Source organism: Mesoplodon densirostris, chromosome 1 (assembly GCF_025265405.1).
Source record: "Mesoplodon densirostris isolate mMesDen1 chromosome 1, mMesDen1 primary haplotype, whole genome shotgun sequence".
Lineage (NCBI taxonomy): Eukaryota > Metazoa > Chordata > Mammalia > Artiodactyla > Ziphiidae > Mesoplodon > Mesoplodon densirostris.
Genome location: NC_082661.1, coordinates 220,894,797 through 220,913,991, shown reverse-complemented (window position 1 = coordinate 220,913,991; position 19,195 = coordinate 220,894,797). Strand labels below are relative to the sequence as shown.

At 37.3% G+C, this 19,195-nt stretch overlaps 1 protein-coding gene across 2 annotated transcripts in view; it reads right to left on the bottom strand.

Moving 5' to 3' along the window:
* MTTP (microsomal triglyceride transfer protein) overlaps positions 1-19,195 on the bottom strand; it is a 57,210-nt gene that overhangs the window by 21,140 nt on the left and 16,875 nt on the right. For both annotated transcript variants that reach the window (XM_060115340.1, XM_060115331.1), the window contains exons 3-10: positions 18,164-18,307; positions 11,904-12,011; positions 10,581-10,697; positions 9,937-10,076; positions 8,048-8,198; positions 5,743-5,900; positions 2,586-2,754; positions 1,652-1,759 (exon numbers count right to left, since the gene is read on the bottom strand). In XM_060115340.1, the coding sequence (XP_059971323.1) occupies positions 1,652-1,759; positions 2,586-2,754; positions 5,743-5,900; positions 8,048-8,198; positions 9,937-10,076; positions 10,581-10,697; positions 11,904-12,011; positions 18,164-18,226 (1,014 nt within the window). In that variant the 5' untranslated portion in view covers positions 18,227-18,307. The remainder of the gene's footprint in view (positions 1-1,651; positions 1,760-2,585; positions 2,755-5,742; positions 5,901-8,047; positions 8,199-9,936; positions 10,077-10,580; positions 10,698-11,903; positions 12,012-18,163; positions 18,308-19,195) is intronic.

The following is a 19,195-nucleotide window of genomic DNA, read 5'->3' as shown; positions in this document are numbered from 1 at the left end:
TTGGGTAATCCCATTGTCTCCTAAGGTTTCAGTCACTCTCTATTCCTGGTCCTCACTCCTTTTCTGGGCTACGGATGGATGTGGCCATCTGCCTACTAGACAACTCAACCTGGTGTCCCAAAGGATTCAAACATAGCCAAAACATAGCCAAATTAATAGCTCTACCCTCCTCCCACCCCCAAACCAAGTTCTATAATATATTTTGCTTCAGTGGTTCACATCACCATACATCTAGTATCCTAACCTGGAAGCTTAACAGTCACCTGGATTCTCACCTCTTTCTCATTCCCCACATCCCATCAGTCACTAAATACTATCGATTCTATCTCCTAAAGGGCTCTTGAATCTGTCTCCTTCTCTCACCGTACAGCACCTACGTTCATTCAGACCTTTATTAATTCGTGCCCAGGCTGTTGCAAACATTTTTGATCAGATCGTACTGGCCCTAATGCAGCTGACCCCCAGTCTATATACCATTTTGCTTCTTCCTAGGTTAAAAAAATCGGCGTGTGTCATTCACCACCTAAAAACCACATTATTCTCCCTTTTCTCTACAGAATGAAGTCGAGACTCCTTAGCTTGCCATTGATAGAGATCCAGCCTACCTCTCTTCTCTCTTCCCTCTTTCCTTCATCAGCACTCCCACCTATCTTCCCCACAAACATACATATTTTTTGCTCCAGCCCCACAGAATTTCTCACTGTTCTCAAGCATACCAGGCTCATTCTGAGTTTGGGCTTTTTTATACAGTATTGTATCTCTCCTAGAATGTCTTTTATTCCACAAAACTATCTCTTCACCTAAAAACCTCTTCTAGGCTAAGCTATTTGATATTATCATTTTGGTGACAGCTTCCCCAGCACTCCCAAACAGAATAGTTTGGTGCATCTTCTGTAGTACTCACAGAGCACTCTTTTTTTTTTTTTTTAATTTATATTTGGCTGTGTTGGGTATTTGTTGCTGCATGCAGGCTTTCTCTAGCTGCAGCTAGTGGGGGTTACTCTTCACTGCGGTGTTTCTCATTGCGGTGGCTTCTCTTGTTGCCGAGCACAGGCTCTAGGCACGCGGGCCTCAGTAGCTGTGGCACACAGGCTCAGTAGTTGTGGCTTGCGGGCTCTAGAGCGCATGCTCAGTAGTTGTGGCACATGGGCCTAGTTGCTCTGGAGCATGTGGGATCTTCCCAGACCAGGGCTCGAACCCGTGTCCCCTGCATTGGCAGGCAGATTCTTAACCACTGCACCACCAGGGAAGCCCCAGAGCACTCTTTTTATATTTCAATATTATTATTTATCTGTTTGCATTTGATAGACAGACTAGGAGTTCTTTGAGGATGGTAGAATGTTTTATGTATCTTTATATTAAGGCTTTAGCATAATGCCTAGCACAGAGTAAACACTCATTAAATACTACTGAATGGATGTTTTTATATGTGAGTTTTGTGTTTAGCCAAGATACTTGATATATGATTGCTGAAGTAAACCAGCCAACTCAAATAATTATGGAAATTGAAAAATATAAGAAGGCATAGTCCTTTGATGTCATAAAAAACATACAAATTTGATTTCTGCCCCAATGGTGGGCAGCACGGTAAATGTTAAATAGATTGGTCTGGAATTATAGATACAGTAAGTGAGATTGGATTTGCACTTACTTTGAGTTTGCAGCCTTCATTCAGACACAGCTTCCTGACAAGGGCCCCAATGATGATCATAACGGATTCTCTGATGTCATTGCTCCCAAAGGAACCTTTGAACTTACTCTATTAACCAAACAAGGATAAAATAGGTTACCAAAACATTTAAACATTTCCAAGGGATATTTTAAGTAAAGAAACAAAGTAGCCAAAGCCTGAGGGAATTGTTTTTATGTTCCTAGGTTGCAAACTCTGAATTTTGCTTTGGGGACACTTACAAATTCACTATCTAGCTTTGGGTTGAAGAGTCTTAGAGTCCTTCCAGGTATTTTTAACGTGGGTCTGTGAAGTCCTGAGAGGTTTATGGACTGGGGCTCATTGGGTCAGTGAATCCAAAAAATGGTCTGTAAAATTTTATGTATGGGTAATGAGGGGTTTCACTGATTTTATCAGATTTTTCAAACAAACCCATTTTCTAAAAAGATTATGAACTATTCCCCTAAATCATAAGTGAATAAGTGCACGTTTTGTTTTTAAACCTTGGATCCAAGAGAACTCTAGCTTTTGCTTCCAATATAATTTTTAATATCAGAAGAATTATATCTTATATATATAACATGTATAAGATTATACATTATACAAACATGTATAAAAAATGAGAAATTTCTGAAATTTTGTCCTATGTTACATTATATGATAGGTGAACACAATCTTTAAATTTCCATAAAGTATAGTTTAAGTTATTTAGAGGAATTACAGAGAAGACACTATGTGAAATAATCTACTGTACAGTTAATGATCAACAGAAAGAAAATAGTCCAAAGGAATTTGAATATGAATAATCAGAAGGCTCTAGTTTCAGCCTGTATTCTGATGCTAGCAAATTTAATTACTGCCTAGATTCCTAAGAGCAGCCAAGAGCCTTTATTTTTGCAGTTTCCAATTGACTTACAATGAGGGCTCTCAGGAGTTCTTCATCAGGATGGGAGGCAAACCCACAGGCATAGAGAAACCTCTCCTGGAGGATAATGCTACTGTCGCTTTTGAAATCCAAAAAGTCCAAAATGGCATCTAAGGAGTCTGGGGTCTGAGCAGAGGTGACAGCATCCACCAGCTGGGGTCTACGAAAAAGGCATAGTCGTGGATATCAATGTTTAGGGCGCTTAAGAAATTATTTGGAATCGCTACCATTCATAGACCCCATTGGTTTACGTTTCCTAAAGAAGTGAAAACATTTTTATTGAAACAAAAGAAAAATGAATGAATTTCTCCAAAGACCCTTCCCCATTTTATTTGAAATCTCTCCCTTAACTCCCTTCTTTCTCCTCAATGTATACTCAGCATATACAAATTAATTTTACTGTATTAGCCTAAGCCTAAGCCAAATATAATTTGGAGATTTATAAATAAAATCATATAAATAGTATTATAAATTAGGTTCAAATTCTTTTCTGTATGGGTCATATATAAAAGCTATGGTCCCCAAAGTCAATTCTTTCTCTAATTAGCTTTGCAAATGTATACATTTCTCAAATACATAACTTAACTAGGGCAGTATCATTTAATGGAAAGGTGGGACATTCTTTTAACTTTCACTTATATCCAAGAGAGACGTTTTTGCTCATTTTTTAAAAAATAAAAAGCACCATGGTATAGTTCAAGTTCAACCACAATGATTAGTTGTGAGCAGAGCGAAACTTCTGCAGGAAAGTGCTAGTTACATATTCTACTCATCAAGAATTTTTGGTTGGCTGAGTCTTGGGATGGTAAAATTTCTGAAACTAGTTGCCATACTAATGAACATATTAGGTATGTACTGATATATATTTTATTCCACATTCACATAACATACCATACATGTATTTAAGATGTTATACTTTTTAAAAAAGATATTCTTGCACTCTACCATTTTGATCCTAACAAAAACCCTAGCGAATGAAGCAAACTGAGAGAGAGGTAATACTTATTAAGTGTCTATTATTGCACTAGAAGTTTTAGGTGTGCAACCTCTTTTTGCTTTAACTTCTTCATCCGTAACATGGGGCTAAAAACAGTAGTTATTTTAGGATTGCTGGGAGGATTAAATTACATGATCTATGCAAAACACTTAGAATAGTGCTTGGCACATTGTAAATGTTCAATAAATATATGCTGGTATTAATACCATCACCTCACTGAACATCTCTATCAGTTTAATACTAATATTCTCCCTTATATATAAAGAAACAGAGATAACCAGTCATTTGTTCAAGGTCCTATAGCTGGTAAAAATATAGCTAGGATTGGAACTCAGGTTTTTCTGACTGGAGTACACGGTCTTTAATTACAGTGTTTCCTAAAGTGTTTTTCATGCAATACTAGTCCTACCAAATGTTTTAAGAAAAGGGATTTTCAAAGTCGTGTAAGTTTGGAATATGTTTAAGGAAACTTATACATAATATTATCAGATTAAAGATGCTGGATATTTCTGTAGCAGAGAACTGTTTAACTTGGTTTCTCCCAGTGTTTTTCAAATTCAGTTGCTCACAGAAGCCTTTCCTCTTGGCATACTTGTTAATATTCTATAAGTTATATGATACACATAATAAAAACTTTGGGAAACGTTACATTCCACCACCCTGACTTTCACTATCCTACAATAAATAGAAGGAATTATTCTCTGTATTTTACGGATGTTGAAAGTGAGGCTCAGGGAAGCTAAATGTAAATCACCTACTTAAAGGTTGTATGCTGTTGGAAGTCAGAAATTAAAACTAGGTCTTCTGATATTAGTGCATCCTAGTATCTTTTCTACCATACTACGTTACATGTGTGTTACCTGTGATATGGTACAATATTGTGTAAATAACCTGATTTAGAAACTACATCATGCAATCATACAAATTATTGCCACCTTAAAACTTTTAGGATACAAATAGTGTAATCTCTGTTCTAAATAGCTAATTTTTGCACTCTTCTTGTCATATTTTTGTTTTTGATAAAAAGATATGTCACTCTAAAATATATTTTTCCTAAGTTCTATGATTAAAACAGAGTCTGAGAATTTATGATTTTGCATATATTTAACTTCTGGTTTAAATATTTATTTTTGAAGATAGTACCCAATTAACTTTTGGTTTGTCATATGGAATTCATATCAATTTTTTTAATGTCCTCAAGATGAGTAAATAACAAATACAATCTAGAATAAACAGACTCTCAGAAAAAAAACTAAATTCTCTTATTCTTGGGTAATTGAGTCCCTTGAACTCAGTGACTACTGCTGCTCTGTGTGTGTGTGTGTATGTGTGTGTGTGTGTGTGTACACGCGCGTGTGTAACTTGGCCACTTTCTACTTTTTATTATCTTAATGGCTAGTTTCCACTGTTTGTCAAATTAACTGAGCCATGTTCTATATCATCAGTTAGGATAATTCGTGTCATATGGTTGACTTTGTAGTTACAGACAAATTTTATATTACAAGACCAAAACACTTTTACTTAGAAAGTGTATTTGTATTTACAAAGTAAATTTGGTAATTAAGTCAACTCTCTTTACGGTGTATGTCAAATAAAGCATTCTCTCATCAAATATTCAAATAATGTACATATTTCTTTTCTCTGGATTCTTTTGGCTGTTTACCTCAGTACTCAATTTTCTTTTTAAAACATGGCTTCAATGGGGATGATCACATAAAAATGAAAGCACATTTTCAACTGAAAAAATCATATTCGTTTTTCGTTTTTATAATCAACTCTGAAATCTTTTCGAGTGTAAGTGAATAGCTAGGGAACACAATTTCACAACAGTGAAGCAGCACATGCACCGTGGTGTCACAGTGAAGCCCTGCCCCCCCATCTATGTACCAATCCAGACCTGATGTAAACTCATGAATACTCAAAAAACAATGTTCACTCTGAGTCACTACTGAAAACTTGTTATTGCATGTCTGGTCAATTAACCACTGCATTACTGCACTGAGGTATAACTGTTCAATGAAAATGCAAAACAACAAAACAATTGATTGGAAGGTGAGGTAGTTGGTTAAAAAAGGATCTTACTTGCTTAATAAACAATAACCCAGTAGTGCTTTCCCACAGACAACCCCACACAATGTTCAGGGCACTTACAGTACTTCCTTGTTTTCAGCCTTTAGGATTTGGAGGATCTCTTCTTTCTTTGCAGTCCTGAGGTGCTTAATAAAGGTCAGGAAGCTTCTGACAGCCTCAGCCTTGGAGAGGTTGTCAGGCTGCAGGTGTTTTCTGATGGACTGCCAGTGCTCCGAGAGCTGCAAAACATGGTCGCAGGCCCATCCACATTCATAATTCTGAACATCCACACTTACAAAGGATGTTCTTTCCAGAAATAAACTTTCCTTTGTTTCTGACAAGCCAAAGAAGCTTTTTGTGTCTTACCTCAATATATCTGATCGCCCCCTGTCCGTACCACAGTCCTGTGGCTCTCAGAGGCTAACACAGAGGCCTGCTGACTCTGTGTACAATTCCCCTGTAGGAGGACTGTTTTTGTCTATTAGCACTTAGCTCAAAGGACCTCAAGCTTCTGGGCATATGGGTCATTCCATGGTTACAACAAGGGAATTCTACCTGAGGCCAGACTTTGACTACCATAGTGAAATGATGCCAAAATTTCATTAACAACAGGATATTTTGGAGGGGAAAAAAAATCAGAACTGCTGAAGAATTGTATCAGGTTTCTGATGTAGTGGAACCTTACTGAAAACCAGTTTCTGTAATAATTTGAGCTCCCTATTCTCTTTATTTTACTGCTGTATGAAATACAAACAATAGTAAATAGTTTACAAACAATAGTAAAACATATTGCTGGGGTCTGAACTGTTCATTTCATGTATCCATGTTAAGTAGAGTATTATTTAGATAAAGGTAATTCTCACATACACCATCATTATGTTACTGTGGTTTTAAAAATAGTAAATAGTTCTAATTAATGACACCCTTTGGCTTAGAAATAAGCTAAAAACTTATTTTTCATAGTTTACCACTTTTCCCCAGTTGTAAAAGAATGTATTAAGTCTCATCAGTGACCTCTAACTCTGAATAATGTCCATGCTGCCAGTTTTTAAATTACTCATTCCTTCCAATAAGCAACAGATATATATTTTGCTCTTCTTTCAAGTTCCTTTTGGTTACCTAATCTTAAGAGGATATTCCGAAACAAAATTCCAGTTGTACTTAGCTAAAGATTTACTGGGTCATTACTGAGGGCAGAGAGCATTATCAATGTGAAGTCAGATTTTTTTTTTTTCTGTAAAGGGTTGCACTGGTGACATTATACTGAAGTTGGAAAACAAATTCCTCAAAGACATAAACCTTTCCCACAATAATGAAGAAATAGTTATGAAAAATCTTAGATGGCTCAGAATGTTGGATAACTGTGGGGGGAGAAATTAACAGCCTAAGAAAAGATGATTGGTTTCATTAGTCACCTTTCTAAATAATTTCCATCTCATATGACATTAGAAAATTATACCAGAACATGAGATGATTTATGGAAGAAAAACAAAAGAAAAAACCAAGTGTGAGAACATTATTTTTTGGTCTCATTTTGGTTTTCCCTTAATTCAATTTTGGTCTATTTGAGAAACTAGCAAGGAATTAGTGTCTCACACTTTAAGCAAATTATGGTATTAGTCCTTGACGTGTCTACTTTTCTCAACACTAATAATAGCCAAGGGTAGAGCATCTTTTGGGAGCTACAAACAGAGCCTGAAGCCAAGGGTTTGCTCTCCTGACAAGAGGTGAAGTATTAGGAAATGCTGGAACCCAGAGCCATGTCTGTGGCCATACATCACAAATGATGCATGCAATAAATGAAATTTCTCTTTGCTGGATTAAAAATGTTACGAGATGATCTACACTTTGCCTTGGGGATGTGCTACCTCATTTCTGGCTGTAAGTGTAGGGGAGGTTGGGGCACGGTAAGTCAGTGTTCCCAATTCAGGCAAAGAGTTTGGTATCCTTTTTTAGTCCTCACAGCAATTCTCAGAACACAGAGGTCAGTAAAACATTTCACCTGTGGACATATTGCTACCAAATGGCAGAACTTTCAGGATTCAGACCCCTGTCTGTGCTCTTGATGCCACGCTCCCCCTTAACTTCCTGAGGTCCTTGTCCCCACTGCATTCTAAGTGCTGCTTTGAGGAAGCTCCCCTCAAGTCATAACATTTTTTATTTGAAATGAGTGGATGGTAATCATTGGTTAATTATTGTTGTATTATGCATCACCTTAGGTGCATATTATTAGGCTACTGTCATTATAACTCAGTGGTGGCTGGTAGTTCTTTGTAAACTTTCTTTACAAATTAACTGACACTTCCATTGGAGACAAAAGGAAAACAGAACTTTAAGCCACGATTATTCCACGATTTGGCCACACAACGCAGTTGCTCACACTTACAGAAGGGCATCCTTTGCATTCGATCTCAAAGACCTGGCCCACAATGGGAATGGCCGTGTATTTCGAATCAACTGCTTTAATGATGTCCGCAACTTGCTTCCCAGGCATCAGTCTTGGGCCTGCTTCCGTTGTCTTCAGCTCTAATTTCTGCCTGCATAACCAAGGAAGAGAAATGTCACATCAGCAGCATTCTTTTGAGTGAACAAGCTACTAATTGTCATTCTTTTGGCAAACAAGATACTAATTTATTCAAATTCTGTAAGGCCATGTCTCTCAAACAGTGATATCTCCAGCAGTAACAGAAACCTCAAGACAATTATGAAATTTTTCTGGAGCAACAATTTTACTCAAAGATTCGAAAATTTAAGTCTGGAATTTAAAAATATTATGACAAGAGACTATAGGAAAGAAAATTTGCCTGGATATGTGATGTCACCTCTTTTGGATTTAGCCCAGCTCTCTGAAAATGCTGTCTTCAGTACAACCACGTTTCACTTATTAACTAAGACAATTAGGAAATCTTGTTTTCCAAAACTGGCCTCAATAATATTTTTATCTGATATGCTCTTTCAGAAGCTTGCCTCTCTCCCTTTAAGAGGTGGAATCTACAGCCCTCTCCTTGAACATGGGCAGGACTCTGTGACTGCTCCAACTCATAGAGGACAGTAGAAGTTTCAATATGTGGCTTGTAAGGCTAAGTCATAAAGGGGAATTCAGTTTTCATCTGGCATGCTGGCAGCACATACCTTAAGAGAATTGAGCTGTCATGTAAGAAGTCTGGCTACCTAAACCTGCCATGTTGAGAGGCCACATGGAAATAAACAGAGATGCATAAGGAGCCTCAGTAGTTTGAGTCTCTCAGCCCAGACACCAGATAGGTGAGGGAGCAGCCTTTGAACCAGCTCTGGTCAGTAACTGTCTGCAACTGCACAACAGACACCAAGAGAGGCATGCCTATCAGGACCAAGGTAAATGCCAGGATTATGATTGAGAATAATAAAGCGATTGCTGTTTTTTTATACCACTAAGTTTGGAGTGGTGTGTTATAGAGCAATGGAAACCTGATAAACCTAAGTAATTAAAAATATTAATTTTATATGAAAATATATGAAAACAATATGGATATAGTACAAAGTAGAACACAAGGTTCTAATCCAGAGGAGACTTCAATAAAATTTCAAGCATTTATGGTTTGAAGCATTTCTCTCAAGATTTTGCAATCACGTACCTCTGACATTAGGGCTACTTCAGAAGAAACATTTGAGAAACAATGACATAAGATAAAACTTACATTTAATGCTAGAGATGTTCTTCTGAATTAAAATTTGAAAATAATACATACTCTTAGATTTGAAGTTCTAGTTCTTTAGCCTGTGAGAACTATTCTGACCAGAGAAATTTTCTCCAATTGAAATAATAGGCTCGAATATGTAAGTACTATAAATCACATCAAAAATTCTGTCACATCACTTTAGTATGGAACTTTTCTGTGCTTATTAACAACAATAACAAAAAATAATCTTGACACGAGAACTCACAAATGCCACCATTTTTTAACGCTTAACACTAAAATCATTTGACAGAGAAATTAGAAAATAAATGAGAATGAATCAAATAGTTTGCCTTTTCAAAATTTAAATTCTATTCAATAAACAATTTATTTTAACGAAATTCTATTTAAAAACTATTTATTACATGCCATATATTACTGTAGATAATATGAAAAATAAAGATGAACAGACATAATCACTGTTTTAAAGGAACTCAGTCAAAATGAGGAAGCACTACATATACATGTGCGTGTATATACACACATATATTTTTTAAAACCAAGTATAATAATATATCAAAGAACAGTAAAGAAAACTTAAACTCTAACATTATCTTACTTTGATAATATTTTGCCTGCAATTGTTTGTAGAAAATTCAGCCTCAAAGCATGTATCTCTTCTGCGAGCACAGCTACAACAAAGCTGTCTTCTATCTTATAGGTAGTGACAGATGTGGCTTTCGAAGTGACACCCAAGACCTAAGTAAATAAATATATGTGGTTGTAACAAGTAATTAGCTTTTTATCTTTGAATCAAGCCAAATAGTGAATTATCTTTTCATCTTCACAAGAACTTCCCCATCACCCAAACCTATAATATATTAAGATAAAACTATTCATTTGATATTATATAAAACTAATACCCTAAACTAAAAATTATAAATGTTCCCAAATTATATTGTTACCTTATTCACCTTTTTTTTTTTTTTTTTTTTGCGGTATGCGGGCCTCTCACTGTTGTGGCCCCTCCCGTTGCGGAGCACAGGCTCCGGACGCGCAGGCCCAGCGGCCATGGCTCACGGGCCCAGCCGCTCCGCGGCATATGGGATCCTCCCAGACCGGGGCACGAACCCGTATCCCCTGCATCGGCAGGCGGACTCTCAACCACTTGCGCCACCAGGGAGGCCCTCACCTATTATTTTTAAATAATCTCTACAAAAGGTAATTACTTGGTTGCCTCAAAGAAAGTGATAGCAAGCATACCGGATTTAGGGTTGTAAATCCAGACCTCTCTGTTTTGCATGAATCCAAGGCCTTAATTTTGATCACCTTATCTTGATGAGCCTGGTAGGTCACTTTACAATCTCCAGAGATATCTACCTAAAAAGAAAAGCAAAAATACAATGTTTGGGATTCTCACATGGACCATTTGAATTCCAGTGGGAAGTGGCTTGAAAATTGGGGTTCTAATATGTCATGGGGGACTGCCTTTCTGCCCAGGCTGACAAGTTAGGAAGGCAGAAGAATTCAATGTTTCTTGCAGCGTGTGGATTCTTTTCCATTCCCTTCATTTGAGTCTTATGAGTGCCTTCATATTGCCCCAGGAATAATAAAGCATTTCCTACTTCTCTCTAATGTCTAATAGGAACTGGACAAATGGCCTGGTCATAATCAAAACCTCTCATAAATGGGTAATTATGTGGCAAGGGGAATTGACTTTTAATGTATGTAGGCTGTGTGTACGTGTGCGTGTGTGCGTGCGTGCGCGCACATGCTTTGATGAGCTGAGTATGATTCGAAATCCATAAAAACCTGTGGGATTAATTCAACTCATTATAAGTCACATCAACAGTTTGAATGTAGGCAAATGTATCTCAGTACAGACTCAGTTTAGCATCTCTGAGTCTTCCCTCTGGCCTCTACAAGCACCATCCCCAGTCTTCATTCTAGAAAGTTAACCAGCATTCCCTTGGCCCAGCCTTGCCATCAGATTTTCTCACCCACTGATGGACTGGCTGAATTCAGACAAGAAAACTTGGACTCAGCTTTGTTTTGACTCCAGGTATGGTACTGAAGGAGTCACTCAACTTCCCTAGTTCAACCTTGGTTTCTTCATCTATAAAATGAAGAGGGTTTGTATAGACCAGTGGTTCCTCAAACTGACAATGCATCTACATTAGCTGAGAAACTGTTAAAATACAGATGCTAATCTACTTAATCAGAATCTCTGCAGTGAATCCAGGGAATCTATATTTTTAATAAGCTCCCCGTGGGATAGTGATGCACAGTGATGCCACTGGAATATTCTCCAAGGTTTTTTTGCATCTCTATCATTCAGTCATTCTATAGGTCTCTTTAGTATGACTGATTCTAATTCCCTCTACCTTGTATTCAAATACAAATTGGGGTAAACGGCAAATCGTTTCGTATGTAAATGAGATAACCACCCAAGTCACCCTTTCTAAGCATTACCATAGCAGTGACTTTGTTTTTTACTGAATTTCTGCAGATAGAAACCCATATAAACAATTTTGGTAACTTTATTGACAAATACGTTTCTGGATCCTTAATAATATTAGTAAGTACCTCATTGGTAGTTCCAGAGCTTAACTGCATCTGAAATAGACTAGCCAGGCCTCTCTTGAGATTTTCTATGGCTACTGGTTCATCTCGATATGAGTAGAACTCTTTGACCTAGGGGGAAAAAAAAGGACAAACATAAATAGAGCAAAAATGCATCATTTACCAGATTTGGTTAAATAAATAGCAGGGAAGGTTAGATTCTCATCCCCTATCAATTCTGGGAGAAAGAAATCTGTTAGTCCAAAGCTGGGACTTCTTTTTTTGTGAAAAGAAGCTATTTACATTTCTAAGAGGCTAGACCTTCCAAATACGGCATTTCAGGAGACTGTTAATGAAGGCTCTGAATATGATGAGCGTAACATAGGGAAGGAAAGAGAGCACTGATACGGGGTGGGATTTCTGTGAAAACAAGAAGGATTGCCCAAGGAAGAGAAATCAGGAACATTCTCTTCAAACATGTCAATGTATCCTCTACCTGTGATTCTGCTTGAAACAAAAACTAACCAAGGTTTAAAATAACATCAAATAAATAGATTCTTGGAAGAGAATGGCAATCCCCATGCTTGAGACTCCTGAGGCAGCACAGCCTCTAAGGGCTATGATAAGGGCCCACACGTGGCCCAAATGCCCGTGGTCAAAATTCCACAGGATTGATGTTCTGCCCTCCATAGCATTCATGTTGGCCTTGGGTATAAGGAGACATACAAGGTTGGAAGACTTGAGGTTTAGGGTGCTAACACTGCATGGCCTGCTCCACGTGCTGCTTTGAGTTTCTCTTTAGAAGGTGGGAAAAAGAGGTTGGAATGAGGAAGGTGACTGTGATTTGGCTGCACTAGTAAATGGCTTATCTTAGCTTTGTTTCATCCTTGAGATTTATAGGCACAGAGGTAATAACAATGTCTCATACCACTCTGAACATTTAGCTCATGTTTAGGAAACATGGATAAAAATACAAAGAATTTTCTGGAAAGTAGGCTGTCATTTCTTACTGTTTTGACTCCAAACATGTCACATGATTTAGAAATGGAGAGGTTGGATATAGCTTCCCTGTAAAAATTCCCAAGGTCTATGATAATTATAGCTGGCATTTCTACCAGAAATATCCTGAATGCCTTCCTATTTCTCTTTAAAACCAACCATGACTTCTCAAGTAAAACTGAAAGCTCAGTCATTATGCAATAAATTCAATTAATACCAATCTGAACAATTTAGTGTACATGAAAACTCCCTCATCCCTTAGAAGAAGAAAATACTTTGCCTGAATTATCCTAACAAGTGCCTCAAGTTTTCTATTTTTGTTTTCTACATATACTCTGCCTAGCGATAGATTTATTAGGTACTTTATCTGGCAATCAATTTTAGTCATTACAGTGGATGAACCTATAAATGTTGGAATTGTGTTTGTCCAGCTTAAAAAGGAACTGGAATAGTGATCTCAGTGTCTGAAAATCCATGGCATCATATTCTCAAACAAATCACTGGCAATTTCTCAGAACCAAGGCTGAGTTTCTGATGTTCTATTTTGTAAACTAGGTCTTCTTTCCTTTCAGGAATTATAGTGTAACTTTCTTTTCAAATATTTGAGAGTATGGAATCTGCACATATCAGGACTAATAGAGCTTCACAACTGGATCGCTTGAGCCCATACACAGTCAGAAGGGCTTACTGGTAGCAATACACACATGCCTAAGGCCTGTGACTTTTTTGGTCTGAGCCTTAAATACTTCAGAAAGTGAGAGGAGCCATGAAGTGGGAAAAATGCTTGTACTATCATCAGTATCCTCACTTTGCTTCCAAGCTACAAAATATGCCTGAACTATTTATAAAGTTTTACCTAAAATTTCAGGAAACCCAGGTCTCAAATTTAATCTTTAGACTATGCCTAAGGTTAAATGCTCTCCTGCTACTCCTACTTCTTTTGATCTTGACTGCTAGATACCTAAGAAAATGGTATGCTGAATTTTTCCTGGAAGGCTGAGCAACGTAAACTGTGAGACAGAAAATTTTTTTTTCATTCCTTCTATTAGCTTTTATTGTTTCCCTAGAACTAGAAAAGTGGACAAGTCCCTTTTTCCTTTGTCTGCCTGCTATCTTTGGGGCCTAAATTCTCTTCCTTTAGTGCAGAGCAATGAGATCCAAAGTGAAGACAGCACTGGTATCCATATTAGCTAAATGTCAAAACTGTTAGAATCGAGTAGGGTTTTGATAATTCAGAAAATAATAATAAAATATCAGAACTTGGAAGTTTAATCCACATGGCTGACACAACAGTAATCTTACATTCATTATTTCACAACAGGAACTAAGTAAGTTTTATTATATTCAGGCCATAAAGCTGATTACTTCATTCAGTTCTGAAATGAGCTCTGAACATCCAGGAGCACAGGACTCTTATCTAAATTCACAGTCCCCGGGGCTTCCCTGGTGGCGCAGTGGTTGAGAGTCCGCCTGCTGATGCAGGGGACACGGGTTCGTGCCCCGGTGCGGGAAGATCCCACATGCCACGGAGCGGCTGGGCCCGTGAGCCATGGCCGCTGAGCCTGTTCATCGTCCGGAGCCTGTGCTCCGCAACGGGAGAGGCCACAACAGTGAGAGGCCCGCGTACCGCAAAAAAATTAAAAATAAAAAAAAATTAAAAAAATAAATAAATAAATTCACAGTCCCCAAAACTGCCAGAGACCAGCAGCATCGTAGACTAGTCACAAACTAAGACTTTAACCAAAGGAAACAAAACATAGAGGGGGAAGGGTGGGTTGTGGGAAAGGAGACTCAGTGCCTCTTCTGGGATAATTTTGAGGGCCAATCTCCCCTTGGAATCAGTAGGGATTATACATTTCTTTTCCTTAGGAAAAAATTACTTCTATACATTCCCTTAATTTACACACTCGTTAAGAATAAGAGAAAGCGAATTTTCATTAACTGGTCAAAGAGCAAAAATAAAAAGGATCTCAGCAAACAGAGATTAATCATTTTATCTGGTCTACTTAGCTGAAGCTATGTCTCTTTCATGTGTATCTAAGACAGAGCACAGCTAAGAAATGGTACATTGGAAAACAGACAAGTGAAGAAATCTATAAAGAATTAGAAGGTTTTCAAGGTGCCACATTTCTTTTGGAGGTTCCGTGTGTGTACAGGAGCCACACTGCCAGATTCAGAGAGCAAATCAATGTCTAGGAACAACACAAAATAAGGGACAGACTCGGCAGCCACATGATTAATGTAATCAATACTGAGCAAAAACCAGAAATAGAAGTCTGGTAATATTCTAGTTAATTGGATTAGCATTCAACACTGTAACTTGAGGCATCTTTTGCATGTCAGTCTTAACCAGAAAACTGTCAAATTTCTGACTTCATCTATGATTTGTAGATAAAACTAGAGTCATACCCAAACATTTAAGTAGGGGAGATAAGTAGGCATGGAAAAAAATATGTGCAATAAATATGCATCTAAGTATTTCCATGAGATATCTTTTCCAACGTAAATGTGGGAGCTTAAAACAGGGGGCTCTGGGAGGACAAAAATACATGCTGATGAGTATCCTTGAAATCACAGAAATTTCTTAAATTGAGCCTGGGATAGAAAATACTCATTGAGAAAACAGCAGTACAGTCTTCCTTTTCATAATTTCTCTCATAGTAAAATGAAGTGATAGTTTAAGTAATGATCTTTCTGACAATGATGTGGCTAAAAAAGTCCAAGTGGCTTCTGAGTCTCCAGGGTCATGTTTTTTCCAACAAGTACTTTATTGTGTAATTGAAAGATACCACAATGTACTTTGACCTGTAGCTGCAGTAAATCATCACAAGTAATAGCTCCTGTAGAAATGGCATGTTGGAGTCACTGAAATAATGATGTGGCAGCTCCATCCCAGCCTTTGAACAGGGAGGGCACTAAGTGCTTTTGTATGTGTAACAAAAGACTTTGTACTCAACCGCTACCCAAGGGGCTATAAAATGATTGGTTTGCCATTAAGATTATAAATGCAACTAATAGTTTATAAATCAAGCATGTTGCCACATTGGAAGGCCAGAGATGAAAATAACAGTATTTCATGTTGTTAATAAAGTTGTGCCATATGAAAATCAAGTGAGTTAATAGATACAGTGAAGAATAAAAAGAAGACTACAAGGCAACCAGACTTTTTTCCCCCCCAAATACATTCCAGCTCGAAAAGACAGTAAAATATAAACGCTTCCGGCACAGAAACCTGTTTTAAATCCCAGTTCCACCACTTGCCAGTTGTGTGACCCCAGGCAAGTTTCTTTACTTCTCTTAACTTTGGTTTCCTCATCTATTACAAGAGGATGAAAAAGCAGCACCTGCTTCCTAGGGCTGTCATGAGGAAAAAGAGAGAATTCATGTAATGCCTTCAGTCCGTGCAGGCATTAACCACTAAGTATGTTTTAGCTATTATTAAGCAAACAATAGGCACAGACTTCCTCAAAGTCTGACTCATTTTAGCCCCATATAACCTTATTTGTTCATTCCTTTAATTTACAAACATTTATTGAGTTCCCACTATGAACAAGGTGCTGAATATACAAGATAAAGACACAACTGCCACCCAAGAGAAGCTTACTCGGAATGTGGATGGTAGACAAGTAAAGAGAGAATTACAATACACTGTGATAAATGCTTGGATAGAAATAAGCTCAGGGGGGCCTCCCTGGTGGCGCAAGTGGTTAAGAGTCCGCCTGCCGATGCAGGGGATACGGGTTCGTGCCCCGGTCTGGGAGGATCCCATATGCCGCGGAGCGGCTGGGCCCGTGAGCCATGGCCGCTGGGCCTGCGCATCCGGAGCCTGTGCTCCGCAACGGGAGAGGCCACAACAGTGAGAGGCCCACATACCGCAAAAAGAAAAAAAAAAAAAAAAAAAAAAAAGAAATAAGCTCAGGGGAGTATGGGGTTTGGGAAAGGCTTTCAGAACACCAAGTTGGTCAGTGCAAGGCTTGGTTCTGGGTGCTTTGGGGAGGAAGGGAGTAGAAGGGCTGGAATATAAAGAGGAACAGCAATTTTCTCCACCAAAACCCATAAGCTAGCAATGAACACAAATGACCAAAAGGAAAGTAATGAGGGGCATGAGTGAGCTATAAAGTGCTAAGAGGGTCCTGAAGAGGGATGGTTATTTCCAGCTGGCTAGAAGGGTGGGAACTTTATAAAAGAAAGGGCCTGCAAGCAAAGCCTGAAGCATGGTAAGTATTTTAACAAGTGGAGAAGGAAGAAAAGGATTCTTGAAATGGTGATTCATGTTTGGTTGCAGGAGAGTGATGATATAATAATCCTTCTTGTGAGTCCCTTTTTAGTACTTTATTAAAAATGAGCATCATGAATAGCAAAATATTTCATGTCTGAAATTTATATTTTGAAGTATTTGTTTTCACTTTTAGTTTGAATCTAGAAATTTTGGATCTAAAGAAATTTTAGAGATTTGTAGTTTTAACTATAATGATCCCTTTCTGGTTTTCTACTTTAGTTCCTAAAAGTAAGCTTTCATCTTATACTAATATGTTTTTATACATGTCAGTATAACATCTATACTTTTCATAAACTCACATATGTAATGCTTGATAATTCACAGATCAAAATTGCTTTTCAATTTCAAACATACTAAGACCATTTTAATAGACTAGACTCAAACCGTAAGAAATACACAGTTACAGAATTTTCAGAGCAAACTTCCAATGTATATTATAGTGTTCATTCATTACTTTAACATATAAAATACTTCTCAGTCGTAGCTATAAAATAATCTAAATGTTTTTCTAAAGAATCAACTCTATCTTAGAAATGCCATACCCCTTCAAAAGCTTCAATTTTGTACTTAATCCAGTTATTGGTTTCTTATGACAAGTTAATATCATTATCTAAGTTAGATCATTTCATTCTCATGATTTGTCTACTTTCCTGAATTTATCCAATCATCTCTGATGACCTATTGTGTTACAATATCTTTTGAGTTCTTCCTAATTTAATAAGGAATGTACCTTTTAATTATGCTTCTTACCAATAAACATATACTTGATCCTATATAAAGATTTTTCATAAAAATAGGGAACATAAATGGCTAGGAAATATAAGTGAATCCAATGCCTTGATTTACTTCTGAAACATTTAATTTGCAACTTCTGTTTATTAGTTCTTGAAAAATTCCATTTTCCATAAAAGTAGTGACACCATGATCACCTAAAATAATATCTACTGAAGGAGAGGAAAATATGAAGTTGGAAAAAAAAATGTGGAACTCCAAAAATCACTTTTACCTTTCCATGGACTAGATGAAGGAGCACAGGTCTTTGTAGAGCTTCCAAGTTTTCCTTTCTCATGATTTGGGATGGCTTTTTTCCTTTGAAAATGCTCTTCTCTCCTCTCTGTTTATTCACATTTTCAACCTTTACATCTTTTATCTGGAATCATAGAAAGAAACCTATTAGAAAAACTTCCTATGTCTGTTTCCATCAGAGTCTCCTAGAAAATAAAATGGTAAAGCAATAAACAGGGTTGGCCATAATTTCTTCTGTCATTCTCAATTCATGATTCATAGGACCTAACTATCAACTTTAAAAGAATGGAGAAGGCATTAAAAATTAGATTTTTGAATTAGGTAAAAATACTGACATCAAGGAAATCTGTGACTTCAACTCTACCCAATACTCTGTAATGGCCTATATGGGAAAAAAAAATTTTTTTAAGAGTGGATATATGTATAACTGATTCACTTTGCTGCACACTGAAACTAACACAACATTGTAAATCAACTACACTCCAATAAAAATTTTTAAAAATTAAAAAAAAAGAAATCTGTGACTTCAGGCCTACAATAATTGTGGCTAGAAGATAGCTCTTTTATGTCATTGTCACTCTCTGCATTTATTTTGAACTGCTGCTGTTTGCCTGCTCTCTTCACTTTCTGTACCATTTGTTTGAAAGGAACCCTGCCCCACTGTACTTTATTTGTACATACAAAATTAAAATGAAGAGTCTGATTACTGAACAAAGAGGTACAGAGTGTTTTCTGCAAATTACTGTTCTATTGAGAAATGGCTTAGTGAGGTGGATGATAAAATTTTGATCCAACTTGGAAAACACACACAGCTATTAGAGACAACCAAAGAAGCAAAGATCACTTGATAAACGTATTGCAGTGACAACTCATTATAAAGTATATCAGTAACTACTTATCAGTGACAATGAAGCAAATCTTGGTCCTGTGTACCTGTTTCACACTGACATGTAGAAGGAGAACTGACTATACTAGAGAAACTATTGCCTTTAGGTCCTTGAAAAGCAAGTGT